General features: G+C 57.0%; 1 protein-coding gene and 1 long non-coding RNA gene across 3 annotated transcripts; one reads left to right on the top strand and one right to left on the bottom strand.

Moving 5' to 3' along the window:
• Positions 1 to 1,326: 1,326 nt before the first annotated feature.
• ARSI (arylsulfatase family member I) lies at positions 1,327 to 7,316 on the top strand. The gene is made up of 2 exons (XM_029049989.2): positions 1,327 to 2,073; positions 4,573 to 7,316. Exons 1-2 carry the CDS (start codon positions 1,748 to 1,750, stop codon positions 5,990 to 5,992), a joined length of 1,746 nt encoding a protein of 581 aa, XP_028905822.1. The 5' UTR covers positions 1,327 to 1,747; the 3' UTR covers positions 5,993 to 7,316.
• On the bottom strand, positions 7,069 to 20,140 carry LOC114806356. 2 transcript variants are annotated; one of them, XR_003754384.2, is made up of 2 exons: positions 20,063 to 20,140; positions 7,069 to 7,631 (listed from the first exon to the last, which is right to left on the bottom strand). It is a non-coding gene; the product is annotated as an uncharacterized LOC114806356 (long non-coding RNA). The 2 variants fall into 2 exon arrangements; XR_003754385.1 differs by lacking the exon at positions 20,063 to 20,140 and adding an exon at positions 8,552 to 8,626.
• Positions 20,141 to 20,246: the final 106 nt, after the last annotated feature.

Genomic DNA, 20,246 nt, shown 5'->3' on the forward strand with positions numbered 1-20,246 from the left:
CGCCGTGGGAGGGATTGTCTCTATTGCTGAACTGTACTTTCCAAGCACTTAGTACAGTGTTCTGCACACAGTAAGTGCTCATTAAATGCCACGGGGCGGAGGGGGGGGACGCATGCAGACACATGCACCCAGACCCTTAAACACCCAGACTCCTGCCCCCACAAATACACACCCACCTACACAGGTACAAGCCCACGCGCTCCACACCACGGGGGCTCTAAAGTCTGGGTTCTGGGAGCCCCTCAGACAGGGGCCTCGAGGCCAGCTGGACCCTCACAGACCAGTCCCCGCACAAAACTCCGCAGGGATGCCGGCCAGGGGACAGGCCAGGGAAGCGGGGCCACCACCAGTCGAGAGCCTCCTCCTTCTCCTTTTCCTTCTCCTCACCTCTCTCCTCCTCTTCCTCCTCCTCCTTCTCTTTCCCTTCTCCTCTCCCTCCTTCTCCCCTTCTCTTCCTCCTTCTTCTCCTCCCCTTCTCTTCTTCCTCCTCTTCTTCCTCTCCTCCTCTTCCTCCTTCTCCTCCTCCCTTCTCTTTTCCTCCTCCCCCCTTCCTCCTCCTCCTTCTCCTCTCCCTCTTCCTTCTCCTCCTTTTCCTCCCCTCTTCCTTCTCCCCCTTCTCTTCGTCCTCCCCTCCTCATCCTCCTTCTCCTCTTCCCCTCCTCTTCCTCCTTCTCCCCTTTCTCCTCCCCTTCTCCTCTTCCTCCTCCTCCTCCTCCCCTCTCTTCTTCCTTCTCCTCTTTTCCTCCTCCCTACTTCCCTCTCCTCCCCCTTCCTCCTTCTCCTCCCTTTCCTCTTATCCCCTCCCCCTCTTCTTCCTCCTCCTCCTCCCCTTCTCTCCTTCCTTCTCCTTTTCCCCTGCTCTTTTCCTCCCCCCCTTCCTCCTCTTCCTCCTTCTCTTCCCTTTCCTCTTACCCTCCTCTCCCACCTCTCCTCCTTCCTCCTCCTCCACCAGCACCTGGCGGCTCAGGCCGGGGGCAGTCCGGACAGATGTTCCAACTTCACGCCGTTAAGTCTCGCCACGAGCTCTCTCCCTCCTCCTCCTCCTCCTCCTCCTCCGCCCCCTCCCCGCCCCCGCCCCGCTCCTCCCCTCCGCCCCCGGGGCCCTGCCCACATTAGGCCGCATTTGCGGGGCGTCGAAGCGGGGTCCGGATCGGAGGGACCGTCCGGGATCCGGAGCGGGGGAAGGGGCGGCGAGTGGACAGGCGAGAGACCCGGACGGGGGGGGGGGAAAGAGGAGCCGGAGAAAGCGGGCGGCGGGGGGCGACCGTGGGCGGCGGCCGGGGGGAGGGGCGCGAAGCGGGAAGGAGGGAAGGAGATGGGGAGCGGGACCTGTTGCAGGGGGGGAAAGCTTCGAAAGAGGTAAAGGGGAGGCTCTCCCCTCCTCCTTCCTTCCCCTCTTCTTTTCCCTCCTCTCCCCTTTCCCTCCCTTCCTCCTCCTCCTCCTCCTCTCCCTGGTCCTAACTTGGGACCTTGGCAGGGGAAAAATAAAATAATCCTAGAAAGAGGATCTCCTCTGTCCTTGCACTCCCCTCTCCTGGCTGCATCCTCTCGGCTCCCGCACTTTTTGGCAGAGCAGAAGAGGGTGGGCGGAGGGTACGAGGGACAGCGGCCTCGGGGTGGACTTGCCAGCCGAAGGACTGGCCGGCCCAAGTCTAGCCCCCACCCCCGAGCTCCCACCCCTCCACCGGACAATGCAGGGAGCGTAGCCTGGAAGGGAGAGTGCGTGCGGGGAGGTGTGACGGTCAGCATGGCCCTGCACGCCCTCACCGGCTTCTCCCTGGTCAGCCTCCTGACCTTCGGCTACCTCTCTTGGGACTGGGTCAAGCCCAGCCTGGTGGCAGAGAGCCCGATGGACGCGGCCGAAGAGAAGGCCTCCCCTCCGACGGCCTTCGCCGGGCCCCCCCACATCATTTTCATCCTGACCGATGACCAGGGCTACCACGACGTGGGCTACCATGGGTCGGACATCCAGACTCCCACCCTGGACCGGCTGGCGGCCGAGGGGGTGAAGCTGGAGAACTATTACATCCAGCCCATCTGCACCCCGTCCCGGAGCCAGTTGATCACGGGCAGGTAAGGGACCCCTCGCCCCGTCCCTCGGGTCCCTTGGCCCTTGGCCACTGGAAGGGGTGGGTGGGCTTTGGGGGCCAGTGGACCGGCTCTGGACTCCCCTGGTCGGTTTCCCAGCCGGGACGTCGGTTCCAGGCTTCGCTTCTCTCCCTAGCAGCGGCAGGGAGAAGTCGGCTGGTTCCAGAAAGAAGCAGGACGACCCTCCCTTTCCTCCCCACCCCTCCTTGACCTCGGGACGCAGCCCCCCAGCCTGGCAGACTCCCCAGATCCCAACCTCCAGCCGAACCTCCCTTCCAGGAGTCCAAACCGCCAGACTGTCCCGCTTGGGCAATCTCCTGTAGAGTTTGCACTAAGATGCCTATTGGTCTTTGCGGGAGAGATTGTACCACAACATATTTGATTCGCTACTCCTTCTACGGTGACGCGAGAGCTAGTTATTTCTACCGCAGTTTGGATTTTTAAAGCACTTTTACCAGCAACTCCTCTCGGGGACGGAAGAGAAAAAGGGCTCAGAGGGCAGCGGGGAGAGTTTAGGTTAGACCAATGGATGAACTACCCGGGCATGGTTTGTTGAGGAAAGTTGGGATCTCTCTTTCACGCACAAGCACACCCTCTCTCCTTGGAGATCTCTCTGTCTGAGGCAGTTTAGGAGAGCCTGGTGGTCCTCTACTCTTTTGGTCTCTCAATGGGAGCAGAGATTGTTCCCTTATTCCCAGGTGGGCGATCGGGAGGGCTCTGAAGGAATCGAGCCCTCCTCTCTCTTCCTTCCTGAGTGCACTTTGAAGGAGGGATCGAGTTAGATTGTTGCTGCTATGGCTGGGGAGGGTGAGGCAGAGGGGTGTTTGTGTATGACTCAAAGTCAGAGAGTGCAGGGAGGAGCCCAAGCGAGAGACAGAAGGTGGCTCATCCTGGCTCTGGATCCCAGTGTAGACCCAGAAATATCAAAGGTCTCCTCCAGCCTTCTCCAGTGTGCATCCATCCATCCATCCATCCATCCATCCATCCATCCATCCATCCATCCATCCATCCATCCATCCATCCATCCATCCATCCCACCCACAGGATCTGGGCTCAGCCCCCATCAGACCCCCTTCGCAGTCAGCTTCTTATAGAGCCCCCCAAATGGAGAAGCAGTATGGCTTAGCAGAGAGAGCACAGGCCTGGGAGTCAGAAGGATCTGGCTTCTAATCCCGCCTCCACCACGTGTCTGCTGGGTGACCTTGGGCAAGTCACTTAACTTCTATGTGCCTCAGTTATCTCAACTGTAAAATGGGGAAACTTGTTCTCCCTCCTGTTTAGACCGAGAGACCCATGCGGTACCGGGACGGTGTCCATCCTAATTAATTTGTATCAACCGCAACGCTTACAGCAGGGTTTGACGCCTAGTAAGCGCTTAGCAAATGCGATTTAAAAAAACGGCTGCCAGTTTAGGAGGAGGCAGAGAGCCAAAAGCAACAGGGGAAGGACCATCCCACGAGCCTGTGAGTGAAGGAAGACATTAGGGGTGTCGGTCTCCTGGAGGAGCCATCTGCTGCTGGGGTAAAGTGGGGAGGAGGCAGGTCAGCATCGCCTTCAATCGATCAATCAATCGTATTTACTGAGCGCTTACTTTGTGCAGCGCACTGTGCTAGGTGTTTGAGAGAGTACAGTATAACAGAGTTGCTGGACACGTTCCCTGCCCACAGTGAACCTCGGACAGCGTGGTCAGCGAGGCGGTGGGCTCCCCTAGGGGGTATGCTCACGGACGGTAGGGATGAGCCGGGCTAAAGGGGAGACGAGGCCCCGGTGCGCATCCCGGACTGTTACCCTCTTAGCCCTCTGAAGCCCTCCGTCCCAATGGCCATTTCCGCTTTCCTATTTGCCCTGTCTAAAGGCTGGAGAAAACAGATTCTTCCCGACCCCGCTTGCGGGGGCCTCGGAGCATGAAAAGGCTCCACCCTAGGGTTTGTGAGTGGTCCCAAGGGATCCAGGATGCTGCCACACAATTGAAGGGAGGGCAGGAAAGCCACTGGCAGGGAGGATCCCCTTCCCTCTAACACACCCCTACGCCCTCTGACCTCAAAACACTCCCATATGGGCCTCCCGGCCCCTCGCTTGCCCTGCTGAGTGGAGGAGTGGATAGGGCCCGGAAGACCCAATCACGCCCATTGGGACGAGCAAACTTCAGGCCCCGGTCCCCTCCAGAGTTGGAGTTGGCGATCGAGCTGGACCGGAACCACTGAGCTGCGTGGCCTAGTGGATAGGGCACGGCTCCGGGAATCAGAAGGTCGTGGCTTCTAAACCCGGCTCCGCCACTTGTCTGCCGTGTGACCTCGGGCAAGTCACGACACTCCTCTGTACCTCAGTTACCTCCTCTGTAAAATGGGGATTAAGATTGTGAGCCCGATGCGAAACAGGCACTGTGCCTGAACCGATTTGCTTGTATTCCCCCACTTGCCTGTATAGGCCCTGGCACATGGTAAGCGCTTAACGAATACCGCAATTATTATCATTCCCTGCCAGGTACCAGATCCACACAGGGCTCCAGCACTCCATCATCCGGCCCCGCCAGCCCAACTGCCTCCCTCTGGACCAGGTGACCCTGCCCCAGAAACTGCAGGAGGCGGGCTACTCCACCCACATGGTGGGCAAATGGCACCTGGGCTTCTACAAGAAGGAGTGCCTGCCCACCCGGCGGGGCTTCGACACCTTCCTGGGCTCGCTCACGGGCAACGTGGACTACTACACCTACGACAACTGCGACGGGCCCGGCGTCTGCGGCTACGACCTGCACGAGGGGGAGAACGTGGCCTGGGAGCAGAGCGGCAAGTACTCCACCCTGCTGTACGCCCAGCGGGCCGGCAAGATCCTGGCCAGCCACGACCCCCGCCGGCCCCTCTTCCTCTACGTGGCCTTCCAGGCGGTGCACACGCCCCTGCAGTCCCCCCGCGAGTACCTCTACCGCTACCGGGCCATGGGCAACGTGGCCCGGCGCAAGTACGCCGCCATGGTGACCTGCATGGACGAGGCCGTCCGCAACATCACCCGGGCCCTGAAGAAGTACGGTTACTATGACAACAGCGTGATCGTCTTCTCCACCGACAACGGCGGCCAGACCTTCTCCGGGGGCAGCAACTGGCCCCTCCGCGGCCGGAAGGGCACCTACTGGGAGGGCGGGGTGCGGGGCATAGGCTTCGTCCACAGCCCCCTGCTCAAGAGGAAGCGCAGGACCAGCCGGGCCCTGGTACACATCACGGACTGGTACCCGACCCTGGTCTCCCTGGCCGGGGGCAACGTGTCGGAAGCGGAGGGGCTGGACGGCTACGACGTGTGGCCGGCGATCAGCGAGGGGCGGGAGTCCCCGCGCACGGAGATCCTGCACAACATCGACCCGCTGTACAACCACGCCAAGCACGGCTCCCTGGAGGGCGGCTTCGGGATCTGGAACACGGCCGTGCAGGCCTCCATCCGGGTCGGCGAGTGGAAGCTGCTGACCGGGGACCCCGGCTACAGCGACTGGATCCCCCCGCAGACGCTGACCAACTTCCCGGGCAGCTGGTGGAACCTGGAGCGGCTGACGGACGGCGCGCGCCAGGCCGTGTGGCTCTTCAACATCAGCGCCGACCCCTACGAGCGCGAGGACCTGGCCGCCCGCCGGCCCGACGTGGTGCGTGCCCTTCTGGCCCGCCTGGCCTACTACAACCGGACCGCCATCCCCGTGCGCTACCCGGCCGAGAATCCCCGGGCCCACCCGGACTTCAATGGGGGTGCCTGGGGCCCCTGGGCCAGCGAGGAGGAGGAGGAGGAGGAGGAGGAGGGCGAGGGCGAGGGAGGGTGGAGGAGTCGGGGCCCGTCTCGGGGCCGGAAGAAGAAATGCAAGATCTGTAAACTGCGCTCCTTCTTCCGCAAACTCAACACCAGGCTGATGTCCAATCGGATCTGATGAGGAGAGAGGGAGGGAGGGACCTTGGTCCCACCCTCGCCGGTTCCCTCACGCCACCGGTATGGCCTCCCTGCTCCCCTCTGGCCCTGACCCACTGCCGGAGGACGCTGCTGCTGTGTCCTCCCCGGGGTCAGGCTGGAAGGGGACTGGGGCTTTCCCGGAACTACTGGGTGACTCCCCCATCTCTGCCCTTCCCCGCTCCCTGGGGGACTCCTGGGACCCAGAGCCCCTCATTTCCCTGCAGCCCGAGCAGCCCTCCGAGCGAGGGACTTTCAATTCTCCTCTCCCTTTGCCTGCTTTCCCAGTGGGCAGGGGTCCAGTTGGACCTGCCAGCTGGTGGGACTCCCTGCTCCTAGACTGGGGGTCCGGAGCCGGTCCCGAAGCGGAAGATCTGTGATGCCAGGGTGGCCTGCAGTGCCTCAGGAGACCGGTGACGGATACCCCTGCCCACCCAAACCCGAACCCCAGGGCTCCCCCATTCCCAGCTTCCGCCAGCCCTTCCGGGATTGAGGCCAACCTAGCCTCTGGTTCTGGGCCCCACGCCCCCTGGCTGGGCCTGCCTCTCCTGTTCAACAGGCTCGGAGAAGGGGTGATCCCGGAGGCAGGCCGCAGCCTCCTGGGACATCTCAGATGTCCTGGCTTCCCTAAGGAGAATCCCTGGCTTCCCGGAGAATCCTGGCTGCACCGAGCAGCCAGCAAAAGGCTGGGCCTCCAAGGAAGCGAATGGCAGCTTCCTGTCTGGAAATATGGATCAGGGCCTCGGAAGCCTCCAGCCCGGGGCTCGGAACTGCTCGAAATACCGGGTCGAATCATCCTGGGATGCCGTCGTCTGATCCAGAATAACTTGGGCCCTGAAAAGACACGGTCCAGACCCCTCCGGCCACCCTCTCTCCATCTCTCACCGCTGATACCTTCATGGTGTGGCTGGGCTTCCCTCCACTGAACTTCCCGGCCTCCTGTAGAGGAGGGCTGAGTGTGTACAGCTGCGTGTAAGAGGGGACTGGCCAACTGAATGCAAGCACCCAAGTTGCGCAAGTGTGCACAAATGTGTGAATACATACATAAAACGGTGCAAATATCTGTCAGGGTTTTTACAGGTGTCTGAGCATCTGTGCACAAATGTAAGGACCTCAGGGAGTCAGTGCCTTCCCCCATCGGTTTTAAAGTTCCTCACAGGTGCTTTCTTTTATATTCCCCAAGTGCCGGGCGCCGTGTTCAGCACACAGTTGGTGCTCAGTGAATACTGTTGATACTGATATATGTGTGAGGAGAAGTCTTCCAAGTGCAATGATGTGTACAAATATACCTTTCATACGTGAACATTTTTGCAAGTGCCCTAGTGTGCGTATATTCATATGGGTAAAGGGGTGGGTTGGAGGAAATATAAGTGAGTATGGATCCAGTGATTAGAGATGCTGCAGAGAGTGTGTGTGTGTGTGTGTGTGTGTGATCCAGGCTGGGAGCTTGTGTGTGTGTGTGTGTGTGTGTGTGTACATGGTGGACGGAGACACACCGAGTAGAGGGAAGGGGAACTGAATGTGAAAGTCTTTCTAACGTTCAGAACATTTCCACTTTGCACAACGCGTTCCACAGCTCTCCCTGCAGGTTCCACTCCGTGCGGGGCGTGTAGGCGAAGGCCCTGCGGAGAATTTTGAAAATAGTTATTTTTGTCTCTGGAAAGCGAGGCCCGTTAGGACTTGTCAGCTTGCGGATGAGCTATGCTGGGTTCTATTTTTTTTTTTTTTTTTGCTGTTGTTGTTGTCGTTGCAAAATAACATTCGTTTAAAATCTGTCACTGAAAGATGTGACAAGAGATGATCCCTCTGGGGCTGGGGGCTTTGGGGTGATGAGGAGACACGGACCCCGGGTGGGAAAGGGCCCGCCCCGTGCGCTTTGCTCCTGAGCTTCCTGCTGCTGCTCAGCGATGAATGACATTCCAATGGCCAGGGAAGGTTGGGTGGGGGGCAAGTCGCGGCAGGAGGGGGTGGGATGAGGGAGAGAGTGTTCTTGGAGCAGGGCATCCTCTAGCCCAGGGACCTGGGGCCTTGTCAGCCTGTTATCCAGTCTAGAATCATTGCTTGGAAGCCCTGTGGACTGTGAGCACAAGGTTGTGGAACTCCAGGAGGGTGGGGGCAGGGGAGCAAACCTGGTGTGACTCAGATACCTCTGGGGTTGAGGGCACGATAAGGGATTGGGACTGACTGAATCCAGGATCCCGAACAAGTCCAACACCAGCACCAAGGCTCCAGGAGAGGCCAAGCGTCACCCCAGCCCCAGATGGCCCTGAGGAAAGCTATGGCTCTGGGCGAGGACGGGCTCTGCCTGGAGAAACTCAGGAATGGTCTCTGAGCCACTGTCTCCCTCAGTCACTCAGCTCAGTCTCTGGCAGCTGCGGGGCTGGGTCTGAAGGCTCTGGGCAGGCCCGTGATGGGCCCGGGACGGAGGCAGCGGCTGCCCCTCCCGATCCAGAGTGCCTTGGCCTTACTTGCCCCTTCAGGGCCTGGTTTGAGTTTGACCCAGTGTGCTGCCCCAACTGACCCAAAAGAGACATCTACTCACTTTCTGCCACTCCACGTGACGGCCGGGAGGATGAGGCAGGGACATCTTGCCCCCGGCCCCTGCCGAGCCAGCCGGTGGACCTCTCCTTTACCTTCTCCAGGGCTCCTTCCTCTTCTGCCCATACTGCATCGGGCCTTGCCCAAGGCAAACAAACACCTGGGTGCCCTCTCCATCGCCTACCCCCTCTCTGGTCTGCCCCACGTGTTTCAGCCCCTGCCCCGGGGGGTGGCCTGGCCTGACTCCTGCTTGAGAGTGGGAGAGAGGTGACCGAGACCTGAGGTGGGTGACCGAGAACTGAGGTGAGGGAAGAAGGTTGCAGTTGGCAGGGTCTGGGTGGAGGGGTCCCCTCTCCTTTACTCACTAAGCAGGTCTCCCTAGAGACCAGATGTCTCACCGGGCCTCTCACCGGAGTGCCACAGCTCTGTTTGGTGACAAGAAATTCTCCCTCCCGACACTCTCTTTCTCACCAGCGCTCTGGCTTCTGGCTATTTCTACTCTTCCCCTTATTCTACCCCTGACACTCTCTTTCTCACCAGAATTCTGGCTTCTGGCTGTTCCTGCTTCCCCCTCTTCGACCCCTCGGGGACTGGAATGCAGAAGCAGAATGCAGAACCTTAACTTTAGCTCTAAAGAGAACCCTAACCCTAGACCTAGCCCTAGCCATACCTTAGCCATAACCCTAAATCTGAACCCAACCAAACCCTAACCCTTTCCTAAAACTCACCCTACCCCTACCCCTGATGCTAATATTAGCCCTTAATTTAGCCCTAATCTCCATTACAACCCTGACATTAGCCCCAACCCTCATACTCTAATGATAACCCTTACCCTGATATTAACACTAACCGAAAACTTAAACCCCAACCACAGTCCCAACACTAACCCTAACCCTAATCCACAGCCTAACTCTAACCCTAAAAAACAGGCTTGGGAGTTCGAAGACCTGGGTTCTAAACCCAGATCTGCCACATGATTGCCATGTGACCTTAGGCAAGTCACGGTAGCTTTTCTGGGCCTCAGTTTCCTTATCTGTAAAATGGAGATTAAATCCCCCTCCCTCCAATTTATACTGTGAGCCCCATATGGAACAGGGACCGTCTCCAGAGTGATTATCTTGCCTCTACCCCCGTGCTTAGTACAGTTCCTGGCAATTAGGAAGGGCCTAACAAGTGTCATTAAAATACCCCCAACCAAAAGAAAACCCGAACACTAACTCTAACCCTTACTTAGCCCTAAGGCTTACCCTAACCCTAACCAAAACGCTAGGCAGGAGGAGGTCACAGCGCAACAGATTTAGCGTTCCTTGCCCATAATGAGCTTACAGTCTAGGTGGGGAGCAGGGGAGGGACCCCCTTCTCTGTCTTCTTCAGGCTACCCAGGAGGTGGGGGTCTAGCCCCCACTTTCAGTATTAGAGCACTTTGGACCAAAGTGGGCCTTGGACCTTCTGACCCTGGTTGCCCAGCAGTCCACATCACCCTCTTCTGGTCCTTATTATGAACTGCATCACTTGGGGCTCTGGTCCTGCCCCTGAGAGCCTCCGTGAGTGGAATCCCACTCTCTTTTCAAAGGCCAGCGTCCTTCTGGACCTAGCAACCCTTCCTCACCCTCCCTCCTAAATCAAGCAATCACCCAATCAATCCACTCCTCCTCCCAACTTCCCCATCTCTGTCAACGAATCTGCCATCCTCCTGTACCACCCTTGGCTCCTCTCTGTCTCTTCGTTCTAGCGTGGAAAGAGCACGGGGCCTGGGAGTCGGAGGACCTGGGTTCTAATCCCGGCTCCGCCACTCATCTGCAGCGTGGCCTTGGACAGGTCGCTTAACTGCTCTGTTGCCTCAGTTTTCTCATCTGTAAAATGGGGGTTCAATCCCTATTCTGCCTTCTCCTTAGATTGGGAGCCCCATGTGGGACAGGGACCGTGTCCAACCTGTTAACCTGTAACTAACCCAGCACTCGGAACAACGCTTGTCACACAGTAAGTGCATTACGAATGCCACAAATATAATAATGATAGTAAGAATTATTATTGCTAAATTGTTCCAGTTCTTCAGGTACAACATTTCCTACATCCACCCAATTTCTCTTCACCCAGACTGGTACCAGGTTGGTCCAAACTCTGGTCATATCATTACTAGTCCGCTGTATCAGCCTACCCGTTGGTCTGCCTGCCTCCAGCCTCACACCGCTGCAGGGATCAACTTCTTGCAGGGTTGTTCAGCTCACATTTCCCCTCTTTTCAAAAACCTCCCCCTGGTCTTCCCATTTGCCTCCACCTCAAGTAAAAGTTCCCCGTGATTGGCTTCCAGACCGTCCACCAGCAGTCTGCGTTGTACTTAGCAGCCTTCTTCACTGGTGACTCCCCAGCTCCGTCTCTTCGTTCCTCCCAAGCCAAACTCCCAGCTCTTCCTCGTTCTCAGCTCTCCCACATCCATCCCCCTCACTCTCGACTTTAGAGTTCCCAGCGACCTACTCTTACTGACTTCAGCTCTCCCTACACTCAAATTCCTCATAAGATCCCACCTCCTCCAACAGACCTTGCTCAGTGAACTGAACTCTTAACATACTGAGTCAAATCGACCCATCAGTCACCCGCCCTATTTTTTACTTATTAATGTGGCTCGCACAGTTTTTTTACTCTCATTTCCTTATAATTACTGTTACATCTTTCTCCCCTCTAAGACTGTGGGCAGGGCAAGTATTTATGGTTTCTGTTTTACTTTCCCAAGGGTTTTGCACCCAGAGGGGACTTTACCACCTCTACTATTATGGTCTCTGAGGGGCAGCAGATGAGGGGAAAGGAGGGGTGTTTCAGGCAATAGAAGAACATAATAATAATAATAATAATGTTAAGCACATTTGTTATGTGCAGAGCACTGTTCTAAGCGCTGGGGTGGACACAGGGGAATCAGCTTGTCCCACGTGGGGCTCACAGTCTTTATCCCCAGTTTACAGATGAGGTAACTGAGGCACAGAGAAGTTAAGTGACTTGCCCACAGTCACACAGCCGACAAGTGGCAGAGCCGGGATTCGAGCTCATGACCTCTGACTCCAAAGCCCGTGCTCTTTCCACTGAGCCACGCTGCTTCACACATGACTCCCTGGCATGATTTAGGGGCCCGGCAGGAGTCATGGACCTTTTGGAAATAGCCAGAGTGGCTACATCAAGTGGTCTTTGGAAGGCCAGATGACTCGATTTAGATCAGCATATTTTGGACACATCATCAGGAGGACTAATTCTCTGAGCAAGACACTAACGTTAGGAAAAGTCCAGGGACATCGTACAAGAGGCAGACCGGCAGCTAGATGGAGAGAAACCATAACAACGAGACCGGGAGAACCGTTAGCAAGGTTATAGACTGGCAGAAGACAGGACGTTCTGGAGAAAATATATCGGTAGAGTCGCCGCGAATCAGAAACGACTCGAAGGCGCTCGATAATAATAATGAACGGCTACACAGGAGGATCAGCAGCTCGAAGTCCCCTGCAATGGGCTCCCTTCATCATATAGTGTCCGGCTCGGGGGAGTAGGACGGAGTTGTCAGTAGTCCATCGTGGATGCTCTGTTTCACCCCAATTCTAGGAGGAGTCTCTGAGAAAAACTCAGGCAACCACAGCAACTGAATGAGTTTCCCTGGTGCCTGGGGGATGGGTGTCCTTTTTATGGCATCTGTTAAGCTCTTACTATGTATGTATCAATCAATCAACTGTAGTTCCTGAACAGTGCAGAACACTGTGCCCGCATACAGAGCACATACCCCGCTTAGGAGAGTACAGTACAACAGAATTAGTAGTCACTCTCCCTGCCCATAAAGAGCTTACAGTCAAGCACCGCTCTAAGCTCTGGAGTAGACACCAGTTAATCAGGTCAGATACGACCCCTATCCCACAGGAGAGTGGCAGCCTAACCAGGAGGGAGAACGGGTATTTCAACACCGTTTACAGTTAAGGAAACCGAGGCACAGAGCAGTTAAGAGACTTCCGCAGAGTCATCTAGCCCACCCGTGACAGAGTCAGAATTAGTAGCCGGATCCTCTGAGGCCCAGGCTCTTTCCACGAGACCCCGCTGCTTGCCTGAATACCGTTGTCCTTGACCAAAGCTTCCCGTCGAGGCAGTCCGGGTCCAAGGTTCCCCTCTGGGTGGGAGAAAGCTTGCCACCAGATGGCAGAAGATCCTCGCTGGGCTTCTCCTTCACGGGTCCCCGGCCCCCTCTCATCTCCCCCTCCGCCCCCAGGAAGCAGAGGTTGGAGGAGACTGAGGCCCAGGCCCTCCTGACCAACCTAGCTCTGCGCGCTGCTTCCGGGCCTCAGTTGGACTGGCTATGCCAGAGCCACGTTTAGCCTGGAGTAGAGCCGGTACGGGGAAGCGTGGTCCCGTTGGCAAGGCTGTCTTCCCGCCCCTCAGTGCCCGAGTGGCTTCCTCCTCCTTCTCCTTCCCCCCACTCCCTGAAAAAAATCAACTTTGTTTTCCTAATCCCAGAATGCACCTCCCCACCGGCCAAGGAAGAGATGACGGGAATGGCAGCAGTGGGGAGAAGCACGAAGGGAACGGTCCCGGCAATCTGGGCTGATGGAACGGCAGATTTGACGCTACTGACCCTGGGCCTGGGGGCCGCCCCCGCTGTGGGCTAGACCTTGGGTTTGGAGGAGACAGGGCGTGGGGGCCGCATCTGGACAAAGCCCGGTCCCCACGCACTACCTCATGGCTCCGCCACGGGCTCACCCCTCTTGTGCTCACAGCTCTTCCCGCTCTCCCTCGGGGCGGGGAGAGCGGGGAGCCGGGGGAGCAGTGTTCCGACTGCACGGGGAGGGAGAAGAGGGGGAGGGAAGGGGACAGGGAGGGGAGCCGCAGGAGGAAAAAGAACGCCTTAGGCCCCGACCGGAGGGCCAGGCTCCTCTCTTCCACAGCAGTCTCTGCCCCATCCCACCCTGTTCCACCAAGCGTAACATCCTAGCCCCTTCCCACCTGAGAGGGCACGCCTGGGCTAGGGGAAGCAGCGTGACTCAGTGGGCTTCGGAGTCAGAGGTCGTGGGTTCGACTCCCGGCTCCGCCACTTGTCAGCTGGGTGACTGTGGGCCAGTCACTTGACTTCTCTGGGCCTCAGTTACTTCATCTGTAAAACGGGGATTAACTGCGAGCCTCACGGGGGACGACCCGATGACCCTGTATCTCCCCCAGCGCTTAGAACGGTGCTCTGCACGTAGTAAGCGCTTAACAAATACCAACATTATTATTCAGAGAATGGGGCAGGGTCGGGGTCAGGTGGTCGCCGAGGAGAGGTGGGCTGGGATACGGACATGAGTCCTTCCTGCCTTCCCCCTTGTTCTCCACGCGAAGGAGGGCAGCCTTTCAAAGCCGCTGCTGCCTCCTTCTTCCTCGACCCTGTCCCCGTTCCTCCTCCTCACGCTCCCTGTTCTGCCGATCCTACCCTGATCTCCCTCCACCGCTGCACTGTTGACTGTAATTAATTAATTAATTAAATCATCTTTCCTACAGTTCCTTCCGCGCAGCTATTATCTCCTCCATCGGCCACCCTTTTCCGCTGGGACTCAGTCTCGCACTAGGCCCACCAGCCCCTCCCCGCTTCCTGGACCGCTTCCCCCGACCCGGGCTGGAGGCCGCCCTATCCCTTGAAGGTCAGGGCCCGTCGGGAGCTGTCTCCGCTGCACGCGATTTTGTTATTGCTCACAGCCTGGAAAAGACTAATTCGGAGAAACCGTATGGCCTAGTGGTTAGACAACAAGCCCGGGAAGCAGAAGGACCCGGGTTCTAACTTCTCTGCTGTGTGACCTTAGGCAGATGACTTAACTTCTCTGTGTTTTAGTTACCTCATCAGGGAGCCACTCAGCCCCAAGTGGGACAAGGACTGTGTCCTACCTGATTAACTTATATCTACCCCAGCACTTAGTACAGTGGCTGGCACAGAGTAAGCACTTAACAAAACCATAAAAAAACCCCAAACAAGAACACACACCCAGAAGCCCGGTACATAGCGAGCAATTAACGAATGCCATAAAAAACCCCACGAAAGTATACCCGGAAGACTCCTGGGGCAAGAGCCTGGCCTATTCCTTTGGCACTGCCTGGCATGTGGACATATGAATGAGTTCGGTGGGAGTGAAAGTGGACCCACGATCTAAGGAGGTGGAGGGCGGTTTAGCAGATTTCCCCGACAATCTGGGAGATTTGCGCTCTTAAAGAAGCAGGCCGCTTAGAACACCCAACGTGTGTTCCAGCCACCTGCCGACGGCGGTCCACGTGTTTGTGCATGTGGCCCAGCCTGCCCCGGGGAGCCAGAAGTCCAGCAAGAACAATCTCCCTGATGCAATCATCCTTTCATTATATCGCCATTGTATAAACATCAGCCTCTCTCGGCAGCAGCCGACACATCCCCCCCAGCTCCGTTCCGCGGCTGACGGCAAGCGGCGCATTAGCCTTAATACGTCTCCGTGTGGGGCGGCAATTACTCGGAGAGGTGAGAGGGGCGAGTGGGAAAGTACCAGCCCCATCCACGCTATCCCCCAAAGCGAGGAAAATCGCTTCCTTTGAGCACTCGGCCTACCCGGTGGATGCCAAACGCCTCCCCGCTTCCTCCCCTCGCCGCTGGGGCCGGTGCCAGGGCCGGTGGTGCCGGGGCCGGGGCCGGGGCCAGGCTCGCCTCGCGTTCAGCCGGCCTGGGGCCTGGGAGCCCAGTGGGGGCCCGGGGTCGAGGGTCCTCTGGGTCAGAAGGGGCTGGGATTGGGATGGGTAGGTGGCGATTGAGGGTGAGTGTGAGGCTGATTTAGGAGACAGATGGGGTTGGGGAGAGTGGGGGGATGGTGGGAAGGAGGCAGGACTTAGCCAGCTGGAACTAATAGTCACCCAACCCCTCCACCATCATTCCTGTGCAGCCATTTCTGGGGTGGTGCCGGTCAGTAGAGGGAATGGAACAGAAGACAGAGAGCAGACAGAGTGATAGGAAGCTCTGGAGAAGAGGGAGGGGACTTAGCCCTTGGGGTTAAACCCAGCCTGAGGCGGGGAGGGACTATCAACCTCCTCCACAGCAGCTCAAACCCCATTCAATTAGAGCGACCTCCCTAAGGAAGCCAGAGAAAACAATCAGTGATATTTATTGAGCACTTACTATGTGCAGTACACTGTACTAAGCGTCTGGGAGAGACGCAGATGGGTTCGGGAAGGAAGGGGACAGATGTGGTGTGGTAAAGCTGAGCTGGGAAAATGAGCGTGATTTCCCATTAGTAATTAGACGCTTCTAATTCAGCGGAGTTAGAAGATACGCTCCCTGCCAATAAGGAGCTTAGTGTGGCCTGGAGAAAGAGCATGGGCCTGGGAATCAGAAGGACCTGGGTATTAATCCCGGCTTCCCCACTTGTCGGCTACGTGACCTCGGGCAAGTCACTTCACTTCTCTGTGTCTCCGTTACCTCAACTGTAAAATGGGGATTAAAAATTGTGAGCCCCACGCGGGACAGGGACTGTGTCCGACATAATTAGCCGTATCTACCCCAGTGCCTAGTACAGTGCCTGGAAGGTAAGAAGTGCTTAATAAATACCACGATTACTGTTATTATCCTTACTACATAGTGAGTGCTTAACAGGTACCGTTAAAAACAAATAAACAAAAAAAGCGAGTTCGCAGTCTAGAAGCAACCGGCAAGCCATGCTCGGCTTTGGATCCAGGCAGCCATCGCGGGAAATATTTAAGGTCCGGAGGAGAGGGGTTTAGATGAAATGAGCTCTGGAGGCATCTTCCTGTGGAACACTCAAGAATTCCCGGGAGGAATGTTAAGCTGGATGGGGAAAGAGAGAACTAAAGGACACGATCAGTCAGTCAGTCTGTCAATCGTCTTTATTTAATAATGTTGGTATTTGTTAAGCGCTTACTATGTGCCGAGCACTGTTCTAAGCGCTGGGGTAGACATAGGGGAATCAGGTTGTCCCACGTGGGGCTCACAGTCTTAATCCCCATTTTACGGATGAGGGAACTGAGGCACAGAGAAGTTAAGTGACTTGCCCACAGTCACACAGCCGACAAGTGGCAGAGCCGGGATTCGAACTCATGAGCCCTGACTCCAAAGCCCGTGCTCTTTCCACTGAGCCACGCTGCTTCTCCATTTAGTGTCTGCTATGTGCAGAGCACTGTACGAAACACTTGGGAGAGTGCGATACAACAATATAACGGATACGACCTCTGCCCGCAGTGAGTTTATAGGTCCTGTCCCTCTGCGGTCCAGATATTCAATGGGGCCTCTGGGGAAGGGCCAAGGGGTCAGAGTCCGCCGTCCCCACCGGAGCCCCGGGACCTCCACCCGAGGGGCGGTGGGGAACGACTGCCCAGTGGGGAACGACTCCCTTTCCTCAAGGATCGCAGGGACTGGGGCAGGGCACCGATGCTAAAGGGCCCCCCGGCGAAGCCCGGGCACACACGCTGCTCTCATTTGTGCTTCTGAATTGCAGCTAATCTGGCAGGTTGGTGGCAGAAGTGAAAGTGTATTGTGCTCGAACACAAAATGAAGTGGTTTTTCCGGAGGTGGTAATGGTGCAATTAATTGCAGAGCCATTACAACGCTCCCCGGCCCCCTCCGTTGCTCGTCGCTCTCTCTCTCTCTCTCCTCCTCCTCCTCCTCCCCTCCCTCTCCTTTCCCTTTTTCTTCTTTAAAGAAAAGCAGCTGAATTTTATAGTCCACTGCCATCCCCTACCCCTCCCCGTGGCTTCACCTCCTCTCTCCTTTGACTTTCCCCGGAGCAGCCTCCCTCCCTGCCTTCTTGCCACCCTGCCTCAGGTCCTGGGAAGAAGAGAGGCAGAGACCGAAGGGTGGATGACTCTCGATGCGTGGGCCCTCTCCTCTCTAAAGCCGGCCAGAAAGGTACCTGGCATAAAGTTCCCTGCTGGTCTAGTTTGGAATCCAGATTCCCGAGGCAGCGCTCCCAGAAAGGTCATCTTGGAAATGAGGAGGGCCGGGGGGGGGAGGAAGAGGAGGGAGTGAAATAAACAGAAGCCACGGGGACTTGAGAAACGCCAGGCGCAGGGAAGGGATCTAGACTGCAAGCTCATCCCCCTAGACTGTAAGCTCGTTGTGGGCAGGGAAAATGTATGCTTATTGTCGCGTTGTACTCTCCCAAGCACTTAGTACAGTGCTCTGCACACGGTAAGCGCTCAATAAATACGACCGAATGCGTGAATGAATCAGATGGCGAAGGTGGTATCTTCAAGTCCCGAAAGAAGTGCCTGGGAGTTAAGAGCAGGGCCTTCTTATCTGGGGCTCGCCGTGCCCGTTGCGGGCTTCATTTTGCCCAGGTATTCGGTGAGGAAATGACACTCATTTTCCCAGCTCGGCTTTACCACACCACATCTGTCCCCTTCCTTCCCGATTCCATCTGCGCTCTCCCCAGAAGCCACCTCCTCCAGGCTGATTGGCCCTGCTTCTTTTCCAGCCCCACCAGCTCCCTCAGCACTCCATCCCGGGAGAGCAGCAAGGCGTAGTTGATAGAACACTGGCCTGGGAGTCAGAAGGTCGTGGGTCCTAATCCTGGCTCTGCCACTTGTCTGCTGTGTGACTGTGGGCAAGTCACTTAACTTCTCTGTGCCTCAGTGACCTCATCTGTAAAATGGGGATTAACTGTGAGCCTCACGTGGGACAACCCGATGACCCTGTATCTCCCCCAGACCTTAGAACGGTGCTCTGCACATAGGAAGCGCTTAACAAATACCAACATTATTATTATTATTACTTCATTTCTCTGGGACTCGGTTATCTCATCTGTAAAATGGGGTTGGAGACGGTGAGCCTCACGTGGGACACAGACTGTTTCCAACCTGATTCGCTTGTATCCACTCCAGTGCTTTAATGTAGTGTCTGGCACTTAGTAAGCACTTGGAAAAATGGCATAATGAAATATGCCCTTACCATGTCCTTATTGTTTATTTATGCCCTTTATGCCTTTGTTGTTTGTTTACTGGTTATTCCTACATCCTACAAAAGGGTATAATTGGCATCTAGTGTCCCTCTCTCTTTGCTAGGGCGTAGTCATTATTTGATGCTTCTCGTTTCTCCCATTCGATTGGAAGCTACCCGTGGGCAGGAAGCACATCTTCAGGTTGTCGTCCCCCCCCCCCCCCCCCCCCCAAGCACTTAGAGCTCAGGCCATGCTGTTGCTGCTGCCGGGACTGATATCGAGAAAGGAAATTCTCGCCTCCAGATGATAATGACCTGCAACCCACCCAGGCCAGTGGCATCTTCAACAGAGTCCAACCAGAGTCTAGGATTAGAGATCACAGGGCTCCCACCCCACGGTGCTATAGTTTGATGCGGCAGCGGGCTGAGCAAGACTGGCGCCGGCGGGGTTGAGTTCTAATCCCGGTTCAGCTGCTCACTCGCTCTGTGACCTGGATAAGTCAGGAGCCTGCGCCTCCCTCTTCTCTCCGGAACAAGAGGGTGACAGATGGTGTCTCCGCTAGCAAATCCTAGATCCCAGAGGGGCAGGGGCAGCGGAAATCTGGAGCGAAAGTTTCTCGCCTGGATGCAGGAGGCAGCCGGGTGAATGAGCCAGGATAAAGGGGTGAGTGGGAAAACCAAGGGTGAGACTTCTGGGCTGCTCGGGGCCTGAAATCAGTCGATCATCAATCAGCGGTATTTTTTGAGCGCTTCCGTTACGTGCAGAGTACCGCAGTAAGCGCACAGAGGGTACAGTACGACAGAACGAGCAGACGCGGCTTGTCGGTCTGCGGGGTCAAATACCCCGGCCCCGGCCTCGATCCAGACAGACAGTCCCGCCCGTGTCCGTGGCTCCAGCCGTTTCCCCTTCTCCCTCCGCCCCGGTTGTTCGCACACCCCAGGCTTTCGCAGATCTGCGCTCGCCCCAGAAGTGGAAACCAGGGCAGGGACCCCACAGGGAACAGAGCTGAACGGTTCCTGTAGGCGAGGGGCTGGCGGATGGGGTGTGGAGTTGGAATCCGCCAGAGGATCAGGAAAGGGCCCAGCTTCGGAAGTTTCAAGATCGATCGCTCCTCCGTCACATTCCGACGGAGGGACGGGTTTTACTCTTTCCGGCCCCCTTCAGCTCACAGGCGTCGCCTCCTTGAAGGCCGAACGGCCCTCGAGGCGAACAGTACCTTCACAGAGTCGAAATCAAAAGAAAAGAAATGTGGGTCTGGTTGAATTAGACATCGTCTCCCTCTAAAATGGAACGATGCCGTCGCCGGGGCGACCGGGCGCTACCTGTCTTTCTGGAGGAAGAGCCGCGGTTGCCAGGGTAACGGCATCCTGTCTTTTTCAAGGACCGTCCCAGAATGGGGGAATTGTCATTGCCGTGGTAACTTCTATTGTCTCCCCCCCCCCCGACCGCCCCAACCCCCCTTTTTAATCCCCCAGTCCGCGCTAATAGCCGCAGATCGAGAGGAGGTGCGTGCGTGAGTGCGGCCGGCGGGGGAGGGGTGGGGAAGGGGCGGGTGTCATTTATTTCTTCTTTAGGACTCGAGTTCCCATCCTTCCCCTCCCCCCCTCCCCCGGCACCTCTCCTCGGGCAGAGTCCTCCTGCCTCCCCGCGGCCGGGGCTGCAGTGTCTCGAGCGGCAGAACCAGGGCGGCAGAGAGCGGGTTGCAGTGGAAGGCAGGTGTTTGGGAAGCGGTTGCCGGGGCAACGGAAACAGGGCGTTTCGGAGGTGGTTGCCATGGAGACCCGGATGCTGACGAAGGCT

Source organism: Ornithorhynchus anatinus, chromosome X1, assembly GCF_004115215.2.
Source record: "Ornithorhynchus anatinus isolate Pmale09 chromosome X1, mOrnAna1.pri.v4, whole genome shotgun sequence".
NCBI classification, from domain to species: domain Eukaryota; kingdom Metazoa; phylum Chordata; class Mammalia; order Monotremata; family Ornithorhynchidae; genus Ornithorhynchus; species Ornithorhynchus anatinus.

What these genes read in the sequence shown, in the direction of transcription:
- ARSI (XM_029049989.2), top strand. Translation starts at nt 1,748, where the DNA reads ATGGCCCTGCACGCCCTCACCGGCTTCTCCCTGGTCAGCCTCCTGACC. An exon ending in AGCCAGTTGATCACGGGCAG is followed by an intron (nt 2,074 to 4,572) that starts GTAAGGGACCCC and finishes ATTCCCTGCCAG; the next exon opens with GTACCAGATCCACACAGGGC.